This window comes from Misgurnus anguillicaudatus, chromosome 7 (assembly GCF_027580225.2).
Source record: "Misgurnus anguillicaudatus chromosome 7, ASM2758022v2, whole genome shotgun sequence".
Classification (NCBI taxonomy): Eukaryota; Metazoa; Chordata; class Actinopteri; order Cypriniformes; family Cobitidae; genus Misgurnus; species Misgurnus anguillicaudatus.
The window spans coordinates 32160193-32182325 of NC_073343.2; the positions used below are offsets into that span (position 1 = coordinate 32160193).

General features: G+C 36.3%; 1 protein-coding gene across 1 annotated transcript; it reads right to left on the reverse strand.

Annotated features, from left to right (window-relative positions):
* Positions 1-1214: 1214 nt before the first annotated feature.
* On the reverse strand, positions 1215-21447 carry acss1 (acyl-CoA synthetase short chain family member 1). The gene is made up of 14 exons (XM_073869736.1): positions 20899-21447; positions 20644-20740; positions 16382-16581; positions 15376-15551; positions 12174-12326; positions 10087-10234; positions 9452-9589; positions 5010-5102; positions 4786-4901; positions 4547-4670; positions 4157-4284; positions 2669-2732; positions 2316-2437; positions 1215-2204 (listed from the first exon to the last, which is right to left on the reverse strand). The coding sequence occupies exons 1-14, from the start codon at positions 21236-21238 to the stop codon at positions 2028-2030; spliced, it is 2076 nt and encodes a 691-aa protein (XP_073725837.1). The 5' UTR covers positions 21239-21447; the 3' UTR covers positions 1215-2027.
* Positions 21448-22133: the final 686 nt, after the last annotated feature.

A 22133-nucleotide genomic window follows, 5' to 3' on the forward strand; every position in this document is an offset into this window, starting at 1 on the left:
ACTTTTGATAACACGGTTTATTACAAGGAGACTTGTTTCTGGTCATTTGAACGAGATTTTTTTAAATGCAAAAATGACAAGGTCACATTTTGCTCAATGCCACATGAACAAGAGGTATTAATCACATTTATTTCCACAGAAGAAAAGAAAGATTGATTTACAGAAAATTTAGTACTTAATAATTTTTTACTTTTTAAGTCTAAAGGGGTATAATTTAAAATCATTCATAATATGTGAAACAATTTGTGTACAAATGGCCCATTTTGTTTTGTGTATGTGGTACTTTTTTACTACAATAAATAACTGTGTAATACTTTGTTAATTACATAAAAATAGGACTACACACATTTCTACCAATTTTCAACTAATATAAATTTCCACATTTTACTAAAGAGTAGATGAGTAGATACAATAATCAAACATATTGTTTCCTTTTCATTTGGGCGAGATCGCAAGTATTTTGCGACGTTGTGGATGACGTCATCTTCGGCGGTCTCTCAATCCGACAGCTGCAGCCTCCGGAGGTCGCACCTGCAGGCTGCAACGTCATCAAGCCTAGTTTATTTAAGTTAACTGAGCATTACATTCGCAAGTCATAATCATATTACAACAATTTACAATTTACTTAGAATATTAGGCAACTTTATATTTGTTAAAATTCTGAAATAAGACAGTATTGATGACGTATGCAGCCTGCAAATGCGATCTCCGGAGGCTGCAGCCATCGGATTGAGAAACGGCCATTGTAGCAACGAGGTAAATTCACGTCAGCATGTTTCAACTACACTGCAAAAAATGATTTTCAAGAAATCAGTAGAAATATCTAAAAAAAATTCTTAAATTAAGAAGAAAATAAGTCTAGTTTTTAGACCAAAAATATCAAATTTAAGTGATTTTGTGCATAAAACAAGCAAAAAAATTGGCCAATGGGGTAAGCAAAAAAATCTTGAACATTTGTCTTAAACGCTATTCAAGACAAATTCAAGAAAAATTTGCTTACCCCATTGGCAGATTTCTTTGCTTGTTTTATGCACAAAACCACCAAAAGTTGATATCTTTGGTCTAAAAACTAGACTTATTTTCTTGTGTCGTTTTGTTCATCAAGAAAAAGCATCTTAATTTAAGAATTTTTAGATATTTTTATTGAAAACAAGACAAAAATACTAAGAATTTTTTCTTGAAAATCATTTTGTGCAGTGTAAACTTTATCAAATACTCATGTTTTACTCAAAATTATAATATGGGGATATTTATGTGCGGTATATCACACATTTATATGGTTTTCTTTGTACTCAATAGCGTTGCCCCTACTAGGATGTGGCGATATTGTGACACATTAGTTACGTAATATTTTTATTCATTAAAAACTGCTATACATTTGATTTCTCTTTACATTGATGTACACAAACTTATCTGTCAGCTGAACAGTAATAACACACAGCGAGATATTTTTTTAAAAACATTTTACTGATCAAAATAAAGGTTTTGTTTTTATAATGAGGAAAATACTGAACTTAAAAGAAATTAATTATACTTCCATTTCATAGAAACATGTGATATATGTGACATTTTAGTAATATCATGATAATGTGATGAAAGCGGTCTGTTATGACCATCATTGTTATTAACATTAACACATAACGGCTTGAAACTCCTAGAGGTTTCAAAGAAAAAAGATGGGTAGTTGAGATTTACCAAATCACATTTGTTTTTAGCAGTGTGCACTTTTAAAAGCTGACGTTCCACACATAGCAAATCCCATCCCATGTCTAGATATAGGAAGAACACTGTGCAAAACGCTTAATGAATGAAAAGGTGTGTGTGGCATGTAAAGGCACTTCTACGTATCAGTCTTACAGAAGGACCGACATGATACAAGTTTCACAGTCATGTGCTCCTTAATTGCTTTTAAATTCCCTGTGATCACAGTTTCGTATTCATAGTCCATTAAACCAAATGTCTCTGAATTTTCCATTCTCGGTAGATGACCGGATGTTTCAATCGACCAAATATCCCAACAGTTCATTTTACTTCCTGGTTGCTTGACTTCTGTAGTGGTTGTGGGCCTGAACAATCTCCGAAACAACGCAAGGGTCGTCCAGCGTTGAGATGTCCCCCAGGTTGCTTGTGTCATTCATGGCGATCTTCCGTAAAATTCTCCTCATGATTTTTCCCGACCGTGTTTTAGGAAGACGCTTCACAACCTTAAACAAGAATTTATAGAAAAAAATTTAGCTGGGATTTCAGGCAGGGTCACAAATCTTATACTATCAAGAGAAGGAGGTGTATTAATAATAAATATTTGCTTTATTTACCAGAAAGTGTTCAGGAACAGCATATTTGGCAATTTTGGTAGCCACTAGACCTCTTAGCTCATCCACAACAGCCTGTTGGTTCTCATATGCAATTTCTTTTAAAACCACAAATGCGAATGGAACTGGTGAGGGATGAGGAAAGACAAAAAGAGATAAATGTCAATATTAGGTAAAGCAAAATGTATGTTGATTAAAAAGACAATCGCTTTCATTTTATGCTATTTTTGCAGTGACCTAGAGGGAAGTAAAGCACAATGAATAAGGTCAAAAGGTCTCTGGGTGCTAGGGGCGTTTCAGATGGCTCATAAATTAAAAAAGGCGAGAACAAGTTTTCGACATGTCATGGTTCTCACCTTCTCCTTTTATCTCATGAGAAATTCCAATCACTGCAGTCTCAGGAACATCTGGATGTTCATCCTAATACCAGAGACACAAAAAATATCAAAACGTTTGATTTTATATTTGTATATTGACTCTCTGCAACACAATGTTTTTTTCTGATGTTCTGTATTACGCCTAAATATTTTATTTCATTTGTGCAAACCAATTGACTCATTTTTTTGACTTTCTTACTTACACTGCAAAAAATGACCTTCAAGAAAAAAAATTCCCAGCATTTTTGTCTTGTTTTCAGTCAAAATTTTAGAATTTTTAGATATTTCTACTGAAAACAAGACAAAAATACTAAGATTTTTTTTTCTTGAAAATCATTTTTTGCAGTGTAGCATTTTTGTCTTGTTTTAGTACAAATATCTAAATATTCTTAAATCAAGATGCAGTTTCTTGATGAGCAAAATTTCCTAAAATAAGTCTAGTTAGAGTCTAGTGATATCAAATACAAGTGATTTTGTACATAAAACAAGCAAAAAAAATTCCAATGGGGTAAGCAAAAAATCTTGAACATTTTTCTTAAACACTAAATTCAAGAAAAATTTTGCTTACCCCATTGGCAGATTTGTTTGCTTTTTTATGCACAAAATCACTTAAATTTAATATTTTTGGTCTAAAAACTTGACTTATTTTCTTGGGTCGTTTTGCTCATCAACAAAAAGCATCTTAATTTAAGAATTATTAGATATTTATACTGAAAACAAGACAAAAATACTAAGATTTTTTGTCTTGAACTTTTTTCTTAAACACTTACTTCAAGAAAAAATAAATTTTTGCTTGTTTTAAGCACAACTTCACGTACATTGATATTTTTTGTCTAAAACTAGACCCTTTTTTTAGGTCATTTTAGTCATCAAGAAAATGGATCCTGATTTAAAAAATTTCAGATATTTGTACTAAAACAAGACAAAAATACTACACTGCAAAAAAAAGATTTTCAAGAAAAAATGTTCCTAGTATTTTTGTCTTGGTCCCAGCAAAAACATCGAAAAAATCTTAAATAAAGATGCTCCTCCTGATGAGCAAAACGACCCAAGAAAATAAGTCCAGTTTTTTTAGACCAAAAATATTTTGGACTTATTTTCTTGGATTGCTTTGCTCATCAAAAAAAGCATCTTAATTTAAGAATTTTTAAATATTTTTACTGAAAATAAGACAAAAATACTAAGAATTTTTTTTCTTGAAAATCATTTTTTGCAGTGTTCTTATTTTTTTGTTTTGTTTTGTTTTCTGTAAAAATATCTAAAAATTCTTAAATTAGGATTTATTTTCTTGATGAGCAAAATGACCTAGGAAAAGTCTAGTTTTTAGACAAAAAATGTACAATTTAAGTTAATTTCTGCTTAAAACAAGCAAAAATAAATAAAAATAAAATAATAATCTGCCAAAAATAAGGTATTGATTTCCACCTGACAAATACTGAAGTATGATTTAAAAGCTGTCAAGATTACCAGAGCATCCTCTATCTCAGCGGTGCCCAGCCGATGCCCACTGATATTAATGACATCATCCATTCGTCCTGTGATCTGATAGTAACCATCTTCTGTGCGATATGCCCCATCACCCGTAAAATAATAACCTAAAAAGTGACATCAATTTAAAACTTACATCTCTGTTTACTACAAAATTGACTTTAAAAACGAATAAAAGGAAGTAAAACTAACTTGAAAAAACTATAAAAGCCCACTTGGAAATCTAAATCGAACTCTCATCTCAAACTTTATAAAATCCCTCTCATACCCTTAGATTTGAAGACAAGGTCAGAGTGCTTCAATAATTCAACCAAAAGCCTACAAACGTTTCCCTTCAAGCCAGGGGCAGCTTCAAGGGGTTTCACTCACCTGGATATGGTTTAAAATATGCATTCACGAATCTCTGGTGGTCTCCGAATATGGTCCTGGCCATTCCCGGCCATGGTTGGCTGATGCACAGAGCTCCGTTGACATCATTTCCAGTTATCATCTGTCCCTGTTGGCAACAAAGATGGTAACAATGATCAGGCCATGCATACCGGCAGTCTTAACCAATTAAACAACAAGTTACCGACCAATGAGTCATACACAAGTAAACAAGTATAGATTCCCTTCTCCCCTATCAGTGCCGGCTGGATGCCAAAAAAGGGTCTCATTGCCATGCCAGGCCGGATTTCGGCTCCAGGTTCAGCTGGCAGTGGGGCAATACACACACCGCCAGTCTCTGTATAAGAAGCATGCATTAAGGCTGGCCAACAACTTTACAGTAAAATAAAAACAAAAGTACATGAGTACTTTCCAGTCATGCGATGATGAGTAGATCTATTTTTACCTGTCTGCCACCATGTGTCCACCAGAGGGCATCGTCCATCTCCGACCACATTATGGAACCATTCCCACGCCTCACGATTGATGGGCTCTCCGACTGTGAAGAGACCAAACATAACTAAACACTTGCAAAAAACAACATCTCAGGACTCAACCGGTACTCGCTGGTCTCAAAGGGGCCAGCACAGCCCAGATGGGATAAACACACTTTGTTGTGTCCTCAATTTCTAAAAGGTAAAGACCAGAGCAATACTTTAATGGAAACCAGATCTGGTTGAAATATGGTTAAATGTCATAGGATGAAAGCCCTTAAAGGGTGACCCATGAACTGGTGAGTTGATGAGTTTCCCATCAATATCTTTACATAACAATGCATGGACTTTACTTTGAGGTAAGTTGCTAAAAACTGACCGTGTAAAATGATAACACACACTTATCATTTATATGCATTTATTAACTTGTAAAACTGTATTGTTAAATTAAAAGCCAGGTCGGAGGCAATTGTGTCATGCAGGGCAATCCTCTGACATATGGTGCATGCAGACGCACTTTCGGCGACCCGAGTTCGAATCCCAGCTTGAGGTCCTTTGCTGACCCCATACACCTCTATCCACCTTCTGTCCTCTCCCTGCATACTATTAACAGGCATGTGATTGGCCAAAGACAAAAAGAAGGAAGGAACCCAACCACCAATCCCTCCCCGGTGCGCGAAAACAAAATGCACACCATAACATACACAAAAAATACATTATAAACATTATATTTTTTATTCTGACGGACAATTTAGACTATGTAAACATTTTACTAGTAACCCAAACAATGTTTAATTAAATGGTTTGATAATATTTATGCATTTGGCCGACGCTTTTATCCAAAGCGACCTACTGTGCATTATACTTTTATTTATTATTGATCAGTACTTGTGTTTCTTGGGTTCGAACCCATGACCTTCTGCAATGCAAACACAATGCTCTACTACTGAGCTTACAATTATTATTTTACATCTGCAATAATTTTATTTTGCCATAATCTGTCAATCAGTGGCAAGGCCATATATTTTTAACTGAGTGGACTTTGAAATAGGGTGGACCTGAAGGCCTACATGTAATTTGAAATTACTTAATTTTACAATACAGTACTGGTTAAATGAATTACATTATGTTTTTTGAGTCATGGGTTGAATAGTTTTCAGATCAGCAAAAAAAAATGATGTGGTAAAATAAAATAAAAACAAATCAAGAAAATACAGAAATAGAATTAAATTAATTCTTATAAATTAAATATAATTAATCTTTTTAAAGCTATAAAAGTGATTTTCTTTTTGTCTTCTGTAGTTTGATTAACATAGTGACACAAACACAAGCATTTCTTATAAGAGGAACTGTCCTTTTAAAAACAGTCCATACACTGACACATCTTATTTATTTCTGAACTGTTCACTTTATGAGAATACTTGCCAAGACTGTGGTAATACAAGATAATTTGTGTGTAAATCTTCTGTCAAGCGCAAAGAAATTATGTGATTGCGTGCTTTTTGAAGCACGCGTCTCTGTTCGTGGGCTTTTGAATTTGTGTCCATGACCGTGTTTGCAACAGCTGACTTTAGCATCTTTGTGGTTCAAATAGTCTAAGTTCGCTTAAATATTAACATTTGCAAGGCTTATAAACACATGGAAATGATAAACTTTCTACATTAATAGTTTTTTTCTGATTTATGATTACTTGACTGATTATTACACTGCAAAAATGTTTTTCAAGAAAAAAAATCTTAGTCTTTTTGTCTTATTTTCAGTAAAAAAATCTATAAATTCTTAAATTAAGATGATTCCTCCCGATGAGCAAAATGACCCAAGAAAACAAGTCCAGTTCTAGACCAAAAATATCAAATTTAAGTGATTTGGTACATAAAACAAGCAAACAAATCTGCCAATGGGATAAGCAAATTTTCCTTTAACTTTTCTTGAATTTAGTGTTTAAGAAAAATTTTCCAGATTTTTTTTGCTTATCCCATTGGCAGATTTTTTTTGCTTGTTTTATGTACAAAATCTTTTAAAGGAACACGCCCACATTTTGGGAATTTAGCTTATTCACCGTATCCCCCAGAGTTAGATAAGTCCATACATACCTCTCTCATCTCCGTGCGTGCTGTAACTCTGTCTGACGCAGCCCCCGCTAGCTTAGCTTAGCACAAAGACTGGAAGTGGGTGGCTTTAGCTAGCATACTGCTCCCAATAAGTGACAAAATAACGCGATCATTTTCCTATTTATGTGTTGTGATTTGTATAGTCAGCACTGCCGCATGGGCGGAGTGATCTGCTCGCAGCACACGAGAAGCCCCTGGTGAGGAGCAGAGAGTTCGGTCAGAATTGTGCGGATCGCTCCGCCCATGCGGCGGTGCTTCGTCTTCGGAGAACACAGCTCTCAGCATGTACACCGCCAAAAGATCGCTGTGTCTCATGTCACCTTGTTGTTTGTGCGCGGTTTGACTGTGCAAATCACGGCACATGGGTAGGAGAATGATCGCGTTGTTTTGTCACTTATTGGGAGCAGTATGCTAGCTAAAGCCACCCACTTCCAGTCTTTGTGCCAAGCCAAGCCAGCGGGGGCTGCGTCAGACAGAGCCACAGCACGCACGGAGATGAGAGAGGCATGCATGGACCCATCCAACTCTGGGGGACACGGTGAATAAGCTAAATTCCCAAAATGTGGGCGTGTTCCTTTAAAGCAACACTATGCAGTTTTTTTACATTTAAATAATGTCTCTAAAATTATTTCAGTGATAGAACAACTTTTAACTGGACAAATTGTACTGTTGCTGCAACCTGAGCAGCCTCCTAGCTGCTACAAGCAGACTCTGAAAGTGGCGGTGGAGGGTAGGAAACACAGCCCCGCCCCTCCCGCTGCCTGCAGAAGAGTGTCTGATACCAGGCACTGTTGCGCTTTTCAACCACATGGGGGAGCTGCAAGTCATTTTTACATGGAAACTACATAGTGTTGCTTTAAATTTTATATTTTTGGTCTTAAAACCAGACCCACCTTCCTGGGTCATTCTGCTCATCAAGAAAAAGCATCCCAATCCAAGAACCTTTTGATATTTTTACTAAAAAAGACAAAAATACTAAGAAATTTTTTTCCTGAAAATAATTTTTTGCAGTGTAGATGCAATTAGTTCCACATATGCGCGATTTTTCCGCTTTCCCACAAAAAAAGTGTATTTTCTGACTGCGTGGACCAGCCGTCATTCTGTCAAGCATTAACCAATTAGTATTAGTACATTATTTACAGTAGGCTAGTAGACCAATGTGACTTACAAGTGAGAAGTAGCCCATGTCCATAATTTGTTCCAATCTATTCCAATAAAATCATTTCAGGTCACTTTACATGTCAGTCTATGTATATGATGTTTTAATCGATAGCACTGAAGCCTCAAAATTCTACAGTGATACATTTTTACAGCGTTTTGTGTCTTATACTCAACTGATGACTTTACGTCCCGAATGTAGTTGCTCTGCACATTTTCAACAAGCACGTGTATGACAGGGTTCCCACACCTTAGTTAACTTCAAATCCAAGGACCTTTCAAGGACTTTCCAGGTCCAATACCCTCAAATTCAAGGACTAAATGTGGGGACACGTTTGAAGTGAGAGCAAGGTTACATCGTGTTACCTTTTAAGATACATTGATAGAGTTCCCTTTCGAGGGAACTTGCGCTGCGTCACTGCAGTGACATTTTGTGGACGCCTCCAGGGGTAAGTGCATCTGAATGTGTATATCAAATTCAACCAATGGTGAGGCTTAACGACAAAGACAGGGTGACGCGGGAGCCAAGAAGTATATCGCTATCTGAAATATTGTCAAAGACGGCATAACAGGGATGCAGGAAGTATGGCAAGGGAGGCGCAGCGTCTCGTTCCCTTCTCAGGGAACAACAGTTACATACGTAACCCGAGACGTTTTCATGTGACAAACACAACTATGCAAAAAAGCATTTTGGTATGAATCAACATTCGCATACAGAATATATATGCATTTTAAAGTGAACAGTTTAGCACGTGTGCTTAAAAAATATTTTTATGATATTATCCTACAATACAGAGGGAATAATATGGATCCCCCCCCCAGAAAAGTTCTTGCATAAAATAGATTCAAGCACTTTCAAAAACTTCCCAGGGCCTTGAATCCCCCCCCAGATTCATAAACTTTCAAGGATTTCAGGGACCTGTGGGAACCCTGAACACAGAAAAGGCGGATGACATCAAAGTAGCGCGAGAGCGATTCAAAAGCAGACTTCCTTATGATTTCTCAAATCACTCTCGTGGTACTTTGATGTCACCTGCCTATTAGTTTTTGTGGTGCCGCATGAACTCAAACAAACCTAATGTCTGGGATACATGTTGGATGAGGGTGAAGCGTAAAAAATGTAAAACCCAGAAACAAAGCCTCACCAGATCCAAGCGTCCTCAGTGATGATCTGTCATACTTCTTAACCCAGCTTTCGTCGTATTTCAGGAGTAATCGGATGGCAGTAGGAGCTCCATAAAACTGGTTTATTCCTAACCTCTGAACTGTCTCCCAGTAACGCCCTAAAACAACAATTTTTTAGTTAGTTCAACTTCCAGTCCTCAAATCCGAAGGAAAGAAAAGTAGTAGTTAACCCTATTTTTAACCTTATTTTAACCTCATTTAAACCTTAAACAATGCTGACACAAGCACATAAACTGGGTTTTATAGGAATGTTTACGGTCTGTATTGATCACTTACAGGGTACATTGCTTTACGGCCACTCATGAGAGCTAATTTCCATTTAAATGCATCTATCAGAGGTCATGTGTCGCAAGCCGATTTAACACAATAAAGGCAGATAAGAATCACTATGCAGGTTAATGTGTCACAAGATCCTATCTGAGAAGAGTTTCCTTTGCTTTGAGGGATAGGAGGGGCAGAAACACCATCTAAACCGATCTACAGAAAGTCAAAACCACCTCCCCAAGAAGATGTCATTTCATTATACACTACTTTTATTTTACTTTACAATGTAGTCTGTATATCTACACACTTAATCAACGGTGTAGTATCTCACCTGGATCGGGGTACACAGGTGTGCTCTCAAATAAAACCGAGGTGGCTCCATTACACAACGGCCCGTACACTACATAACTGTGGCCCGTAATCCAACCGATGTCAGCGACACAGCCGAACACATCTCCTGGTGTGTAGTCGAACACATACTAGAACGACAGACGTGTGCAACTCAAGTAACTTACATATCTGGACAAATGTGTCTATTGTGAAGAGATCTGATATGAAGAAAATTACACGTCTTATCTGTCTAAAGCCATTAAAACATTCAATAAAATAATACTTAAGATTGCATATAGGCCCTTAATGGTAAAAACTCTGAGGGGTGGTTTCCCAGACAGGGCTTATCCTAGTCCCAGACTAAATTGCATGTTTAAGCTGCCCTAATTTAAAAACACCTTGTACTGACATATCTTTACATATATAAGTGTCATTGTTTTGTCTCAAGATGCACACCAGTATTGTTTTTTGCAAGGTTTGTTTGTAAAAACTACTTAAATGTCCTAATATAACTCCCAAATTAATCTAAACCCTGTCTGGGAAACTGCCACTAAATGTTAAAACAATAGATTTGTGAATGCCTCAGGTTAAACATTTATGAGCGGACACACACAACACTTTCAGTTCAAGAAGTTCAAATATTATAAAGGTAAAGCTTCTGTGCGCCTTTTCTGTAATTCAATAACTAGCACTAACAAAAAGTACAATAAAGTACTCTGGTGTTGCCATGGTTGTTAAAGACATGGCTGCACAGGAGCTATATAATAGTACCATATGAATAACTATGGTGACCATACAGCTTAGATGCAAAGGCCTCTAAGTGCCACCTCCGTCAAAAATGAGATGATGATATTGACCGAATGCTCTCGGCACATATTATATGTTCATCAAATACTCTTTAAATCTGCTTAATCCCAGCCTAGGGTAATTCAGAAATATCAGAGTATGATAAAAAAATGCAAGAAAACATGTTAGAAGCACTTAGAGGGTTTTGCATCTGAGCTAGGGCTATCAAGATTGTGCAATTTGGCTGACAGTTAATTGACTAATAAATTGTGACGATTATGATGATTTTTTTGTTTGTTCATGAAATAATTTTCACACATTGTTGTGATTATATAAATTAAATATTTTGCAGGGTTTACCTGGCTGTAAATATAAATACACATAACACATTTAAAAATAATTATTTAATGAACATATCTTTCATAAACACAATAAAGTGTCTAAAAAAATAACTTTAAAATAAATAAATAAACTGACTAAACCAGAACAGGCCATAAATAGTAGCCAATACTAGTCATATTAGTACTGGACCACATGTCTGTAGTGGATGCATTTGGGATTACTGTTTTGGAAATGTATGTTTTACCTGGCAGTTCATACTACTTTTTAAAGTTTTGCAGAATTTCTGCTGTTTTTTTTTACTATATTGGTTTTGCAATGCATTGCGATAGTTAAGGAGCGCCATCTCATACGGTCTCATTTATACAGGCACAGCAGCTCCCCCTTGTGTTTTTTTAGAGAGATGTGCAATCATTGCGGTGATCTGAAATCATTGCGATGAAGTCAATCAATTGCGATGAGACGGTCTGAAAAATAACTTAAAAAAAATAAATAACCGACTAAACCAGAACAGGCCATAAATAGTAGCCAATACTAGTCATATTAGTACTGGACCACATGTCTGTAGTGGCTGCATTTGGAATTGCTGTTTTGGAAATGTACGTGTTACCTGGCAGTTCATACTACTTCTCAAAGTTTTGCAGCATTTTCTAATGGTTTTTTAATTATATTGAATGGCTTTGTAATGCATCGCGTCAATTAAGAAGCGCCGTCTCATACAGTCTCGTTTATACAGGCACAGCAGCTCCCCCTTGTGTTTTATAGAGAGATGTGCAATCATTGCGGTGATCTGAAATCATTGCGATGAGGTCAATCAATTGCGATGAGACGGTTATTTAATCATTGTCACAGCCCTAATCTGAGCTCTTCAATTGTTATTTCACATTTAAAACGTTATTCAGATTTGTAATCCTGAAATGCTATGAAAGTAGCAGCAGTGAAACACTGTTATTAAAGACGCACCTGATGTGTGAGGGATGTGTAGAGCAGATAACCGGCCTGTGTGTGCACAATGCCCTTTGGTTTACCCGTGCTGCCCGAAGTATAGAGCATAAACAACATATCCTCACTGTCCATGGGCTCTGGAGGACATAGTGATGATTCTCTTGCCATGACCTGGAATTAACAATGAAAAATAACATTAGTCAACAATACAATCCTTATTATGATTATATATATCTTATGCTCTATATTCATACTGATTTGCGGTTCTCTGTGACCTGTCTCTGTTTTATGCAAGTCTGTTTTCTGGTTACTTGGTTATCTTGTTTTCATTGTCTATATTTTTAGAAAGGGGCCAATAAAAGGATTAGTCAATTTTCTTAAAAAAAAAACAAAAAACAATGCAGATAATTTACTCACCACCATGTCATCCAAAATGTTGATGTCTTTCTTTGTTCAGTCGAGAAGAAATTATGTTCTTTAAAGGAAAACATTCCAGGATTTTTCTCATGTTAATGGACTTCAATGGACCCCAACACTTAACAGTTTAAAATTGCAGTTTCAAAGGACTCTAAAAGATCCCAAACGAGGCGTAAGGGTCTTATCTAGCGAAACAATTTTTGACAAGAAAAATAAAACATATGCCCATTTAAACCACACCTTCTCATCTTTTTCTGGTCGTGTAACGCGTCAGTGCGACCTCACGTAATACGTCATCATGTCAAGAGGTCACGGGTGACGTATCGAACTTACGCCCCAGTGTTTACAAGTGTGGAGAAAGAGGACCATGCCAACGTTGTTGTATGTGAATGATACTAATTGATGTCTTTGTGTCAGTTTATTGTTTAAAATGGTTCGCAAATGTGCGTTTCTTATGTAACACGTGACGTTTCGACGTCACTACGCAATTACGTGAGGTCGCGCTGGCTCGCCACAGCCGTAGGAAGACGAGAAGTTGTGGTCCAAAAGTGCACATTTTCTACTTTCTTGCCAAAAATGACAATCGTTTCGCTAGATAAGACCAATTAAGTCCATTAAAATGATAAAAATCCTGGAAAAATATGTTTTCCTCAAAAAAACTATTTCTTCTCGACTGAACAAAGAAAGACATCGACATTTTGGATGACATGGTCGTGAGTAAATTATCTGGACTTTTTTTTAAAGAAAATTGATTAATCCTTTAAGACTTTTTATTGCTGCGTAAATTTCTTCCTATCAATTTCAAACATCTTTAGATGTTTAGATGGGTTGAAGAGTGCAGCTGAGATGGCGTCGATGTGGCAGTATAAGCTTCATAAACACAGCAGGAAGAAAAACTTCATGCTCTTTGTGTGCAACCCCCGAAGTACCTTTACGCTCTTCGGCCACACAATTGGAGCGCATTCACGATCTTTGCGCACGCACCTGGAGCACAAAAGTTTTTAACGCACACACCTGGAGACCCTTACGTTCTTTGCGCGGCGCGCGCACACCTGGAGCACAAATGTTTTTTGTGCGCACACCTGGTGCGCATTTTCGTTTTTGTCCTTATCATTGAAATACAATGTATTGCATATATTAAACATTGTATTACTTTAATATGTTATTTTACCTGAATGTTTCCAGTTGAAATGCGTCTTTAATCTATCCTGCTTTGAAAAGTATTAAAGGCAAAACTTTTAAAAATTAAATGCAGGGTTCCCACACCTTGTTTAACTGCAAATTCAAGGACTTTTTAAGGACTTTCCAGGTCCAATACAATCAAATTCCAGAAAATAATGTGGGGAGACATTTCAAATGAGAGTAAGGTTACATCGTGTTACCTTGTAAGATACATTGTTACAGTTTTCATTTGTCAAACACAACTATGCAAAAAAGCATTTTGGTATGGGCCAAAACGCTGACAAAATTTGCATACAGCAGATATAAGCATTCAATTGATACTGACTGTACACCAACCTCTTCTATCTTAAAAAAAATAAAAATAAACTAAACTAACTCTCTTTCTCTCCCAACAGGTATTGTTTCAGAATTGTGAAAACTGGTAACTTGGTTTAAGCACCTTTTGTATTATTGCCTCCTTAATGACAACTCGCTTGATTGTTTCCTGATCCTTGTAAGTCGCTTTGGATAAAAGCGTCTGCTAAATGTAAACAGTTTGGCACGTGCGTTTAAAAAGTATAGACTTATGATGACGTCATCCTACACTACACAGGGAATAATATGGATTTTTTTCCCCAGAAAACTTCTTGGACAAAGTCAATCCAAGTACTTTCAATGACATGTATCTACACTGAAAAAAGTAGTTTTCGTATTTTTGTCTTGTTTTCAGTAAAAATATATAAAAATTGTTAAATTAAGATGCTTTTTCTTGATGAGCAAAAGGACCCAAGAAAATAAGTCTAGTTTTTAGACCAAAAATATTACATTTGTGATTTTGCGAATAAAACAAGCAAAAAAATCTGCCAATGGGGTAAGCAAAAAATCTTGACCATTTTTCTTAAACACTAAATTCAAGAAAAATTTGCTTACCCCATTGGCAGATATTTTTGCTTGTTTTATGCACAAAATCACTTAAATTTGATATTTTTGCTCTAAAAACTTATTTTCTTGAGTCGTTTTGCTCATCAAGAAAAAGCATCTTAATTTAAGAATTTTAAGATATTTTTACTGAAAACAAGACAAAAATACGAATAATTTTTTTACTTGAAAATCCACTCTGCGCCGTTGTAAAAAATAAAGGCTGCTTTGTTGCAAACATCACTGCAAACATCAATTTTAAATGAGCTACGTGCAGCCCACGTAACTTTTAAAACTCCAATTAAAGTTTACCGATGCATAGCCGGCTTGTTATTTCTTTCAAACTCTTACATAAATATATTTTTCATGCATTCAGTGCTTTCACAAACGTCCCTGAATAAAAAATACTGCAAAACAGGCAGAATATCTGACCCAGATAAGCAACCCCCTCACTAGTAAAGTCCTGTCTTTGTACTAACTGGATGATTAACCTTCACATGATGGTTTGGCTTCAACACAAAAATTCTGCATAACTAATTAACAATGAAGCTAAAGCAGAAATAGCCTTTCATGACCCCATCCTTTGCCCATGAAAACTGCTGTAGTAGTCATGGCCTGACAATTTTTCTTTTAACACTTTTGGTACTTAGTTTAATCTAAATCCTTAGTTCCTAATTTGTCTTCATTGTACACCATTGTACATTTCTATAAGGTTGCACGTTACCTCATCTAATGGAATGTCTAGTTTGCCCATTGGCACACTATTGTTGGTCCTCTGGGCCACAAACACATGCTTGATAGATGGACAGCTCTTCACTGCAGAATCCACCGTGGACTTTAGATCGAAGATTCGGCCGCCCCTCACGCCTTGGTTGCACGTGATCACAAACTTGCACTGGGCTGCGTGTGTGGAAAATACAGAACAATGAAAAGGCAATGTTGAAATATAGCCTGTGAGTTGTCTTGCATATGTGGCTCCTCTAACTGAGCACTAAATTTAAATGCATTATTCAAACAACAAATGACACAACACGTGAGTCTGTTTTATTAACATGCTGTAGGAAATAAATCTACTTTCACGGACCAAACTTTAAATACAGTAGCATTTTGTTGAATTTTAAGGATCTTCATCTAAACCTCTTTTAATGTTTGCTCTCATTAGATTTTTTTCTCTCTAATATTGCATTAAATAAGATCAGACTCACATCTGTTCTCTGTTTCAATTAGATAAGGACATGCAGTCCTGCCTGAGAACAAACGCCCTTTCAAAGCCTATCTCTGACCAGACACACTCACATTCATCCCAGGGTGGGCTGCATACAGGTTTTGTTTGGCTTTAACTGACTTTTACTAATCTAGTGTGTACAAAACACACAATGGAAAGACACCTGACTTTCCAGATAGAGCTCAGCATTCCTTGAAAAGCATGTGGAGGTGATAACTAGCAGAGGACTTTAAACCCAGTTATATATAAAGTCAATATTAAATCCATTTGGATTTACTTTTAAAATCATGCTTCTGGTCTTACCGTGTTTATCTGTATACATTACTCCTATGAGTCTTTAAAATCTTTCCTTAAAATGTAATGACTTTCTTGCCAAATTCAGTGTTCTTGCAACTGAGCTCAAGTCAATAAAACCTTTGTTTAAAAACAACTGGATCATTCATTTGTGTCAGATGATGTGAACACACAGTACACTGCTTTGTGAGAATGACAAACAATATCTTACCGTCCTGAATTCTGCCAGCCAGAGCCTCCGAGCTGAACCCTGCGAACACCACGGTATGAACAGCGCCGACGCGAGCACAGGCCAACATGGCCGCCACCGCCATAGGAGATACAGGCATGTAGATGGCCACGCGATCGCCCCTCTGAACACCATATCTCTTTAATGTGTTGGCAAGGCGACATGTCATTTCCAGGAGCTCCCTGAGATCAGAATGTCACATTTATATATTTTAAAGCAATAAAATGAAAGGGCTAACAGAAAACACTCAAGTGGGAAAGTTTATATTCAGTGGATTTGTGATGATTGGTTAAGTTTCAATGAACTTATCAAATTTTATTGGCTTTTTATGGATGGGGATTATTACTAACATTACTAGCTTAAATGTATTATTATATATTTGAGTAAATACGTAAATTACATTAACGCATTATTTTCATTTTCTAGTTATGTACACAACAAAATTATCCTACACAGGCTCACTGGATTTATGTACCTCTACCGACATTTCTGCATAACCTGAAACACGTTTCCTCATAACGCTGCATCTTTCGGTTGGAGGGTCCACTAGAAGCGCTTTTCTCCGTTTTAATGTGGGTTTATTCAAGGTTACCATTAAGCAGACAATACTGAACATTATTGGATTATATTTTTCAGTTCAGCTTGTGTGACTGCGTGCCGAGGTATCTCAACTGGTATAGTGACAACTTAGAATGGCAGGTCCGCTGTCCAAAACAATGGTTGGGCGGGAGCAAGTGATGTCACAGACCAACAAATCGATAATTATATTCGTTGACAAATATATTCATAATCGATTAGTTGTTACAGCCCTAGACAGTAATGAATAGTGTTGTGGAAAGTTACTTTTAAAAGTAATGCATTACAATATTAAGTTACTCCCAACAAAGTAACTAATTGCGTTACTTTTCATGGAAAGTAATGCATTGCTTACGTCAGTGGTTCTCAAACTGAGGGGCCGGGGCCCCCAGGGGGGCCGCGAGATGCTGGCAGGGGGGCCCCAGTTTTATGGGATTTTATAAAATACATAAATTTATCATGAATTTTTTGTAATTAAACCAAAAAAATATAAGGCTACAAACCAACAGCACTACTTTGAATAATTTTATATGTTTTGTTTAATTAAAATGTTACATTTTAGAACAAATTTGTCATAAATTTTCTTTGAGGGGGCCGCGAAGAAATGCACTGTACACAAGGGGGGTCGCACGCTGAAAAAGTTTGAGAATCACTGGCTTACGTTACTTTTTAGTTACTTTTCTTCGCTAAGGCTTGATCTCTTTCAGGCCTTGCAGGTGTTTGAAAAGTTCTGCATTCAGAAATTGCATATTTCATCACAAAAATGTCGAGCTTTGGCCTCCCAACTCAGTTTCAGTACATTTTTTTTTTAAATCGAATTAATTAAACTAAAAAAGAAATAAAAAAGTAACTAAAAAATGAATGTGTACATTTAAAAAGTAATGCGTTACTTTACTCGTTACTTCAGAAAAGTAATATTATTACGTAATGCACGTTACTTGTAATGCGTAACCCCCAAAACTGGAAATGAATGATCAAAACACATCTGTATGTTTAAGTCGGCTGTGTTTTATTAAAATTAAACCATAAGTTACTTAGGCATGCAGCACGTTTGCACGCATATGACTATAAAAAATAAAGACCAAACGGCAAAAATCTACTTAACAAAAGTGGACGTTTCATCGAAAGTTGCAGCGATATCTACCAGGAGCAACGTATTTTAGGATATGCAGAAATGTAGGGTGAGTTACCCATGGTTTAAAATTAGGAGTGATGCTTCTGACTGATGTTCAAATTTCATCACAATTAGTGCTACACATTTAATCGCATCACAATTGCGATGTCAGCCGGTGCGATTATATGACAGCAAAATGTTGCAATTATATTAAATAAATAAATGTGTGGACTTGTTAACACAAACTTTCTGATAACAGTTTGATGATTTTCCTTGCTGTTTTAAAAAAGAAAGAAAAACGAACAAAAAAGGCAGTGCACGTGTGGCATGCACGTGTGTGGTGTGCGTCGTCACTTAAACCACAGCGAAGATGGATGCAGAGGAGGTTGACAGTGATCTGGTAGCTAAAAAAAAACTCTATGTCTGTTGTATGGCGGTATTTTGGATTTAGGATTACTGACACTGAGCAGTTGCTACATCACGTGGCAATACGAAAACATTTCTAGTTTTACAAATACACATTTTAACTAAACTGTGTGTGGATTTTCCTTAAAACCTATCAAGTTGACTCATGATAACATCTAGTATAATCGCAATCACAATATTAGCATCAATAACCGCAATGGGAAAAATTACCCAAATCGTACAGCCCTAATCACAATAGAACATTTAAATTAGACTATTAAATGACTATATAAAGTATAATACGGTGCAGCCTTATGGTATTAAAGGAAAATGCAATATGCGATAACTTGCTAAATGATGTGATATATGATTGTAAAACCTATCAATTTGAATTTACTAAAACTTACTTTTATTAGAATAGCTTTATCAATTTTTTAAGTCTAAAACAAAAATATCTGTTCGATAAGGCTTTTAATTCTGGTTAAAGCACTCTTTTTATCCTTTTTCTATACATTTTATATATTGTTGCATGTTTTTCTTTTCTTTTCCTCTTCTTGTTCTTGATTTCACGGTTTTTATTTTTCATTGTGCTATTGTTGTTTTTAGCTATTCTGTTGTAGAGCACATTGGTCAATTCTGGTTGTAGTAAATAGTGCTATATAAATAAAATCACCATTGCCATAAAATATGTTTAAAAACCAAACATCGTGATTAATCGCATACAAAATAAAAGTTTGTGTTTGCATAATATATTTGCCTGTGCACTGTGTGTAATTATTATGTATATAAACACACACAAACATTTAAGACATTTAAAAACATGTTATTTATTAATATATTTTTAAATTGGTATATAAAATAAAATATATCAAAATCTAAATAAATAAATATATATATATAAAATGTAAATGTTTCTTAAATACATACATGCATGTGTGTGCATTTATATATATTCAAAATAATTACACACAGTGCACACACATATATTATGCAAAAACTTTTATTTTGTATGCGATTTATCGTGATTAATCTTTTGACAGCCCTAATAACATTTCACATTCTTTCATATCATTGATCATCTACCACACGTTTAACAAAACAGAAGTAACGAAATATGTGAATAAAGCCAAATAAAGTGATCAAGTGATAAATTTCTCACTGACGTTCCACTTTTACCAAACACAACAAGTATAGACAAGTACAGATTGAAACATAATAAGTAACCATAACAAAGTAAAGTGACGATAATATTGCACACTGATCTTTCACATTTGGTATAAAACTGCAAGTATAGACAGGAGTAAGGTGAAAAAAGTCACAGTAGTTGAGTGATGTGATCATTGTGTGTGTGCTCGGCAAGATTAAACCCCAATGACCTTTTGAACTGCTAATGCAAGTGTGTCACCTGACTGAGCCACAGGGCTCCTTCTAACTGAGCATATGCAAATAATGAACGGATAAATGAGAAACAGACACATGTTTAACAGACAGCCACAGTACAGTCTGTACTTTTCAAGTATGCAAGGCCCAAATGGTTTATCTTGGATTTCCTCCATATGCAATGAGGAACCAAACACTTTCACTTTCATATCTAATGTGTATATCAATGTCCCCTAACTTCCTGTTTACCCTTAACAGGAAACAGAGCACATGCAGTACTCCGCTGATGCGTCATTTACAGTTAACAACACAGCAATGATTTTGTAATCTGACTGCTTTGTCGAATCCTTAAAAAAATACTTGCATGAGTGAGTACAATCACTCATATCTCCAAAATAACCCTGACTACATAAAACAAACCTGCTGATAGTTGTGTTGTTGTGGTAAAACATGAAAATGTGTGTGTGTGCAGACTCAGAACGATAGATCTTGTAAACATTAAGCCAAATGTGAACAGCATTGATCTGAATCTCAGCCAAAAAAGTAAAGCTCAGAGCAAGAAAGTATGGGACAGATTCCTGCACGGGTACACTCAAAACCTGCCTTTGTCCCCCATTAGATAGGGGGTTGTCTTGTAGCTTTTGTATTGGACATCACTTCTGAAGTGCATACTTTCATACAGTACCATATGTTAACTTTGCCTGTCCCAGTGCCCACTGGGGGTGGAGGTAATGATAAGGAACACATGTCAAATTCTCATCAAACCTACCTGTAGGTGATCCTTACTTCTGTGCCAGGTTCATCCTTTTCCCATATTAATGCCACTCTGTTTGGATCTTCTGCCACGTGTACATCCAAACAGTTCACTGTCAATCAATTTAAAATATGATGTTTTTGTTATTAATTAATTTTTTGTGAAATTTGCTCTTTTTTTGTGCAACTATATAGCATGTAACAATTTAAAAGGGGAAATTTTAAGCAAAAACTTGGCGTTTGAAGTTTCATGGTTGACAGACGAACTTACCAGACACGTTTAACTGACCCCCAGTAAACCAGCTGATTTTCCCGCTCGAAAGATCGCAGTCATTTACACGGTCGAAAAGTTTGGTCCATGTCAGCCTTTCCCTTGCGATGGATCCCCAGAAATTTTCGGGGTCTTTGACTGACAGCTCGTATAAATCCGCGTACGTCTTTCCCGCGAGATGCGAGCTGAGGTCCAGCTGAGGCGCGGTCACGCTGGACAGAGATCTTGCGTGGCACTGTGAGATGAATGTAACACTTTGACGCAGACATTTTTTGCTCCTTAAGGTAATGTTTCCCCTGGAGAAGTAGTTCAGCAAACTTCTGCTCACTCGCCCAGCCATTGTTATGCCCAAGACTCGCAGAGCTGGAGTGAAGTTTGCTCAGGCTCCTCGGAGCGTGACTGTTTCCCTGAAGAGAGAGGGAGGAGGAAAGTTGTTGACAAAGAGCTGGTCTGAAAGAAAACTCGCTCCAGGACACTTCAAACCGCCCCCAAATTTAACTTCTGCATGTATGAAGCAAGCCATGAATCATAGATGTTCTGGCTTTCACAATGTTACAATGCAATATGCTTAATGAGCGGGAATTTTGGATGTTACGCAATATTGTCCTGTACTGTCGTTTGCTGAACAGTCATTTTTGAGAAGACAAACGTCACGGACGTCGCGTCTTTCAATGAATTAAAATTAAGAAACATAAATTAATGTTTTATTCTTTTTAGATATATAAAAACCTTATATCGTATCCTACGCACTTTGTCACATAGTAAAGTTTACGTTTGAGCATTTTCCCCATCAAACAAGTTTAATGGGGATTTAAAACGATATTGCTAATGCGTCACGTCGTTGGGTACCTAGGTTGTGGTTGTACCCCAAACGTTCTCTGCCCCCTAGTGGACGACATATGAGAGGAAATTTAACCACCACCCAAAATAATAAATATAGGCTGTATACTGTACTTCTACAGTATACAGTAACTTTAAACGCGATAAATAAAGACATCTTTAAAAGTACACATTAGTATCGCAAGTTAGATGGCTTTACACACATTCTTGAAGCATTAATTCTTCACTTTTATTCTCCGATCACCCTATTTGCTAATTAAAACTACTAAAACAGGACCTAGTCGTTGAATTAACCGAAAATAGCAGGTTTTTGTTTATATAAGGGGCTCGATCGGAGCTCTATATCTCTAAAATCAGACAAACAGCAAACTTCAGATCTTCTTTATGACATCTCA

What these genes read in the sequence shown, in the direction of transcription:
- acss1 (XM_073869736.1), bottom strand. Translation starts at nt 21,238, where the DNA reads ATGGCTGGGCGAGTGAGCAGAAGTTTGCTGAACTACTTCTCCAGGGGA. An exon ending in GGCTGGCAGAATTCAGGACG is followed by an intron (nt 15,552 to 16,381) that starts GTAAGATATTGT and finishes CCACACACGCAG; the next exon opens with CCCAGTGCAAGTTTGTGATC. An exon ending in GGACACATGGTGGCAGACAG is followed by an intron (nt 4,902 to 5,009) that starts GTAAAAATAGAT and finishes CTTCTTATACAG; the next exon opens with AGACTGGCGGTGTGTGTATT.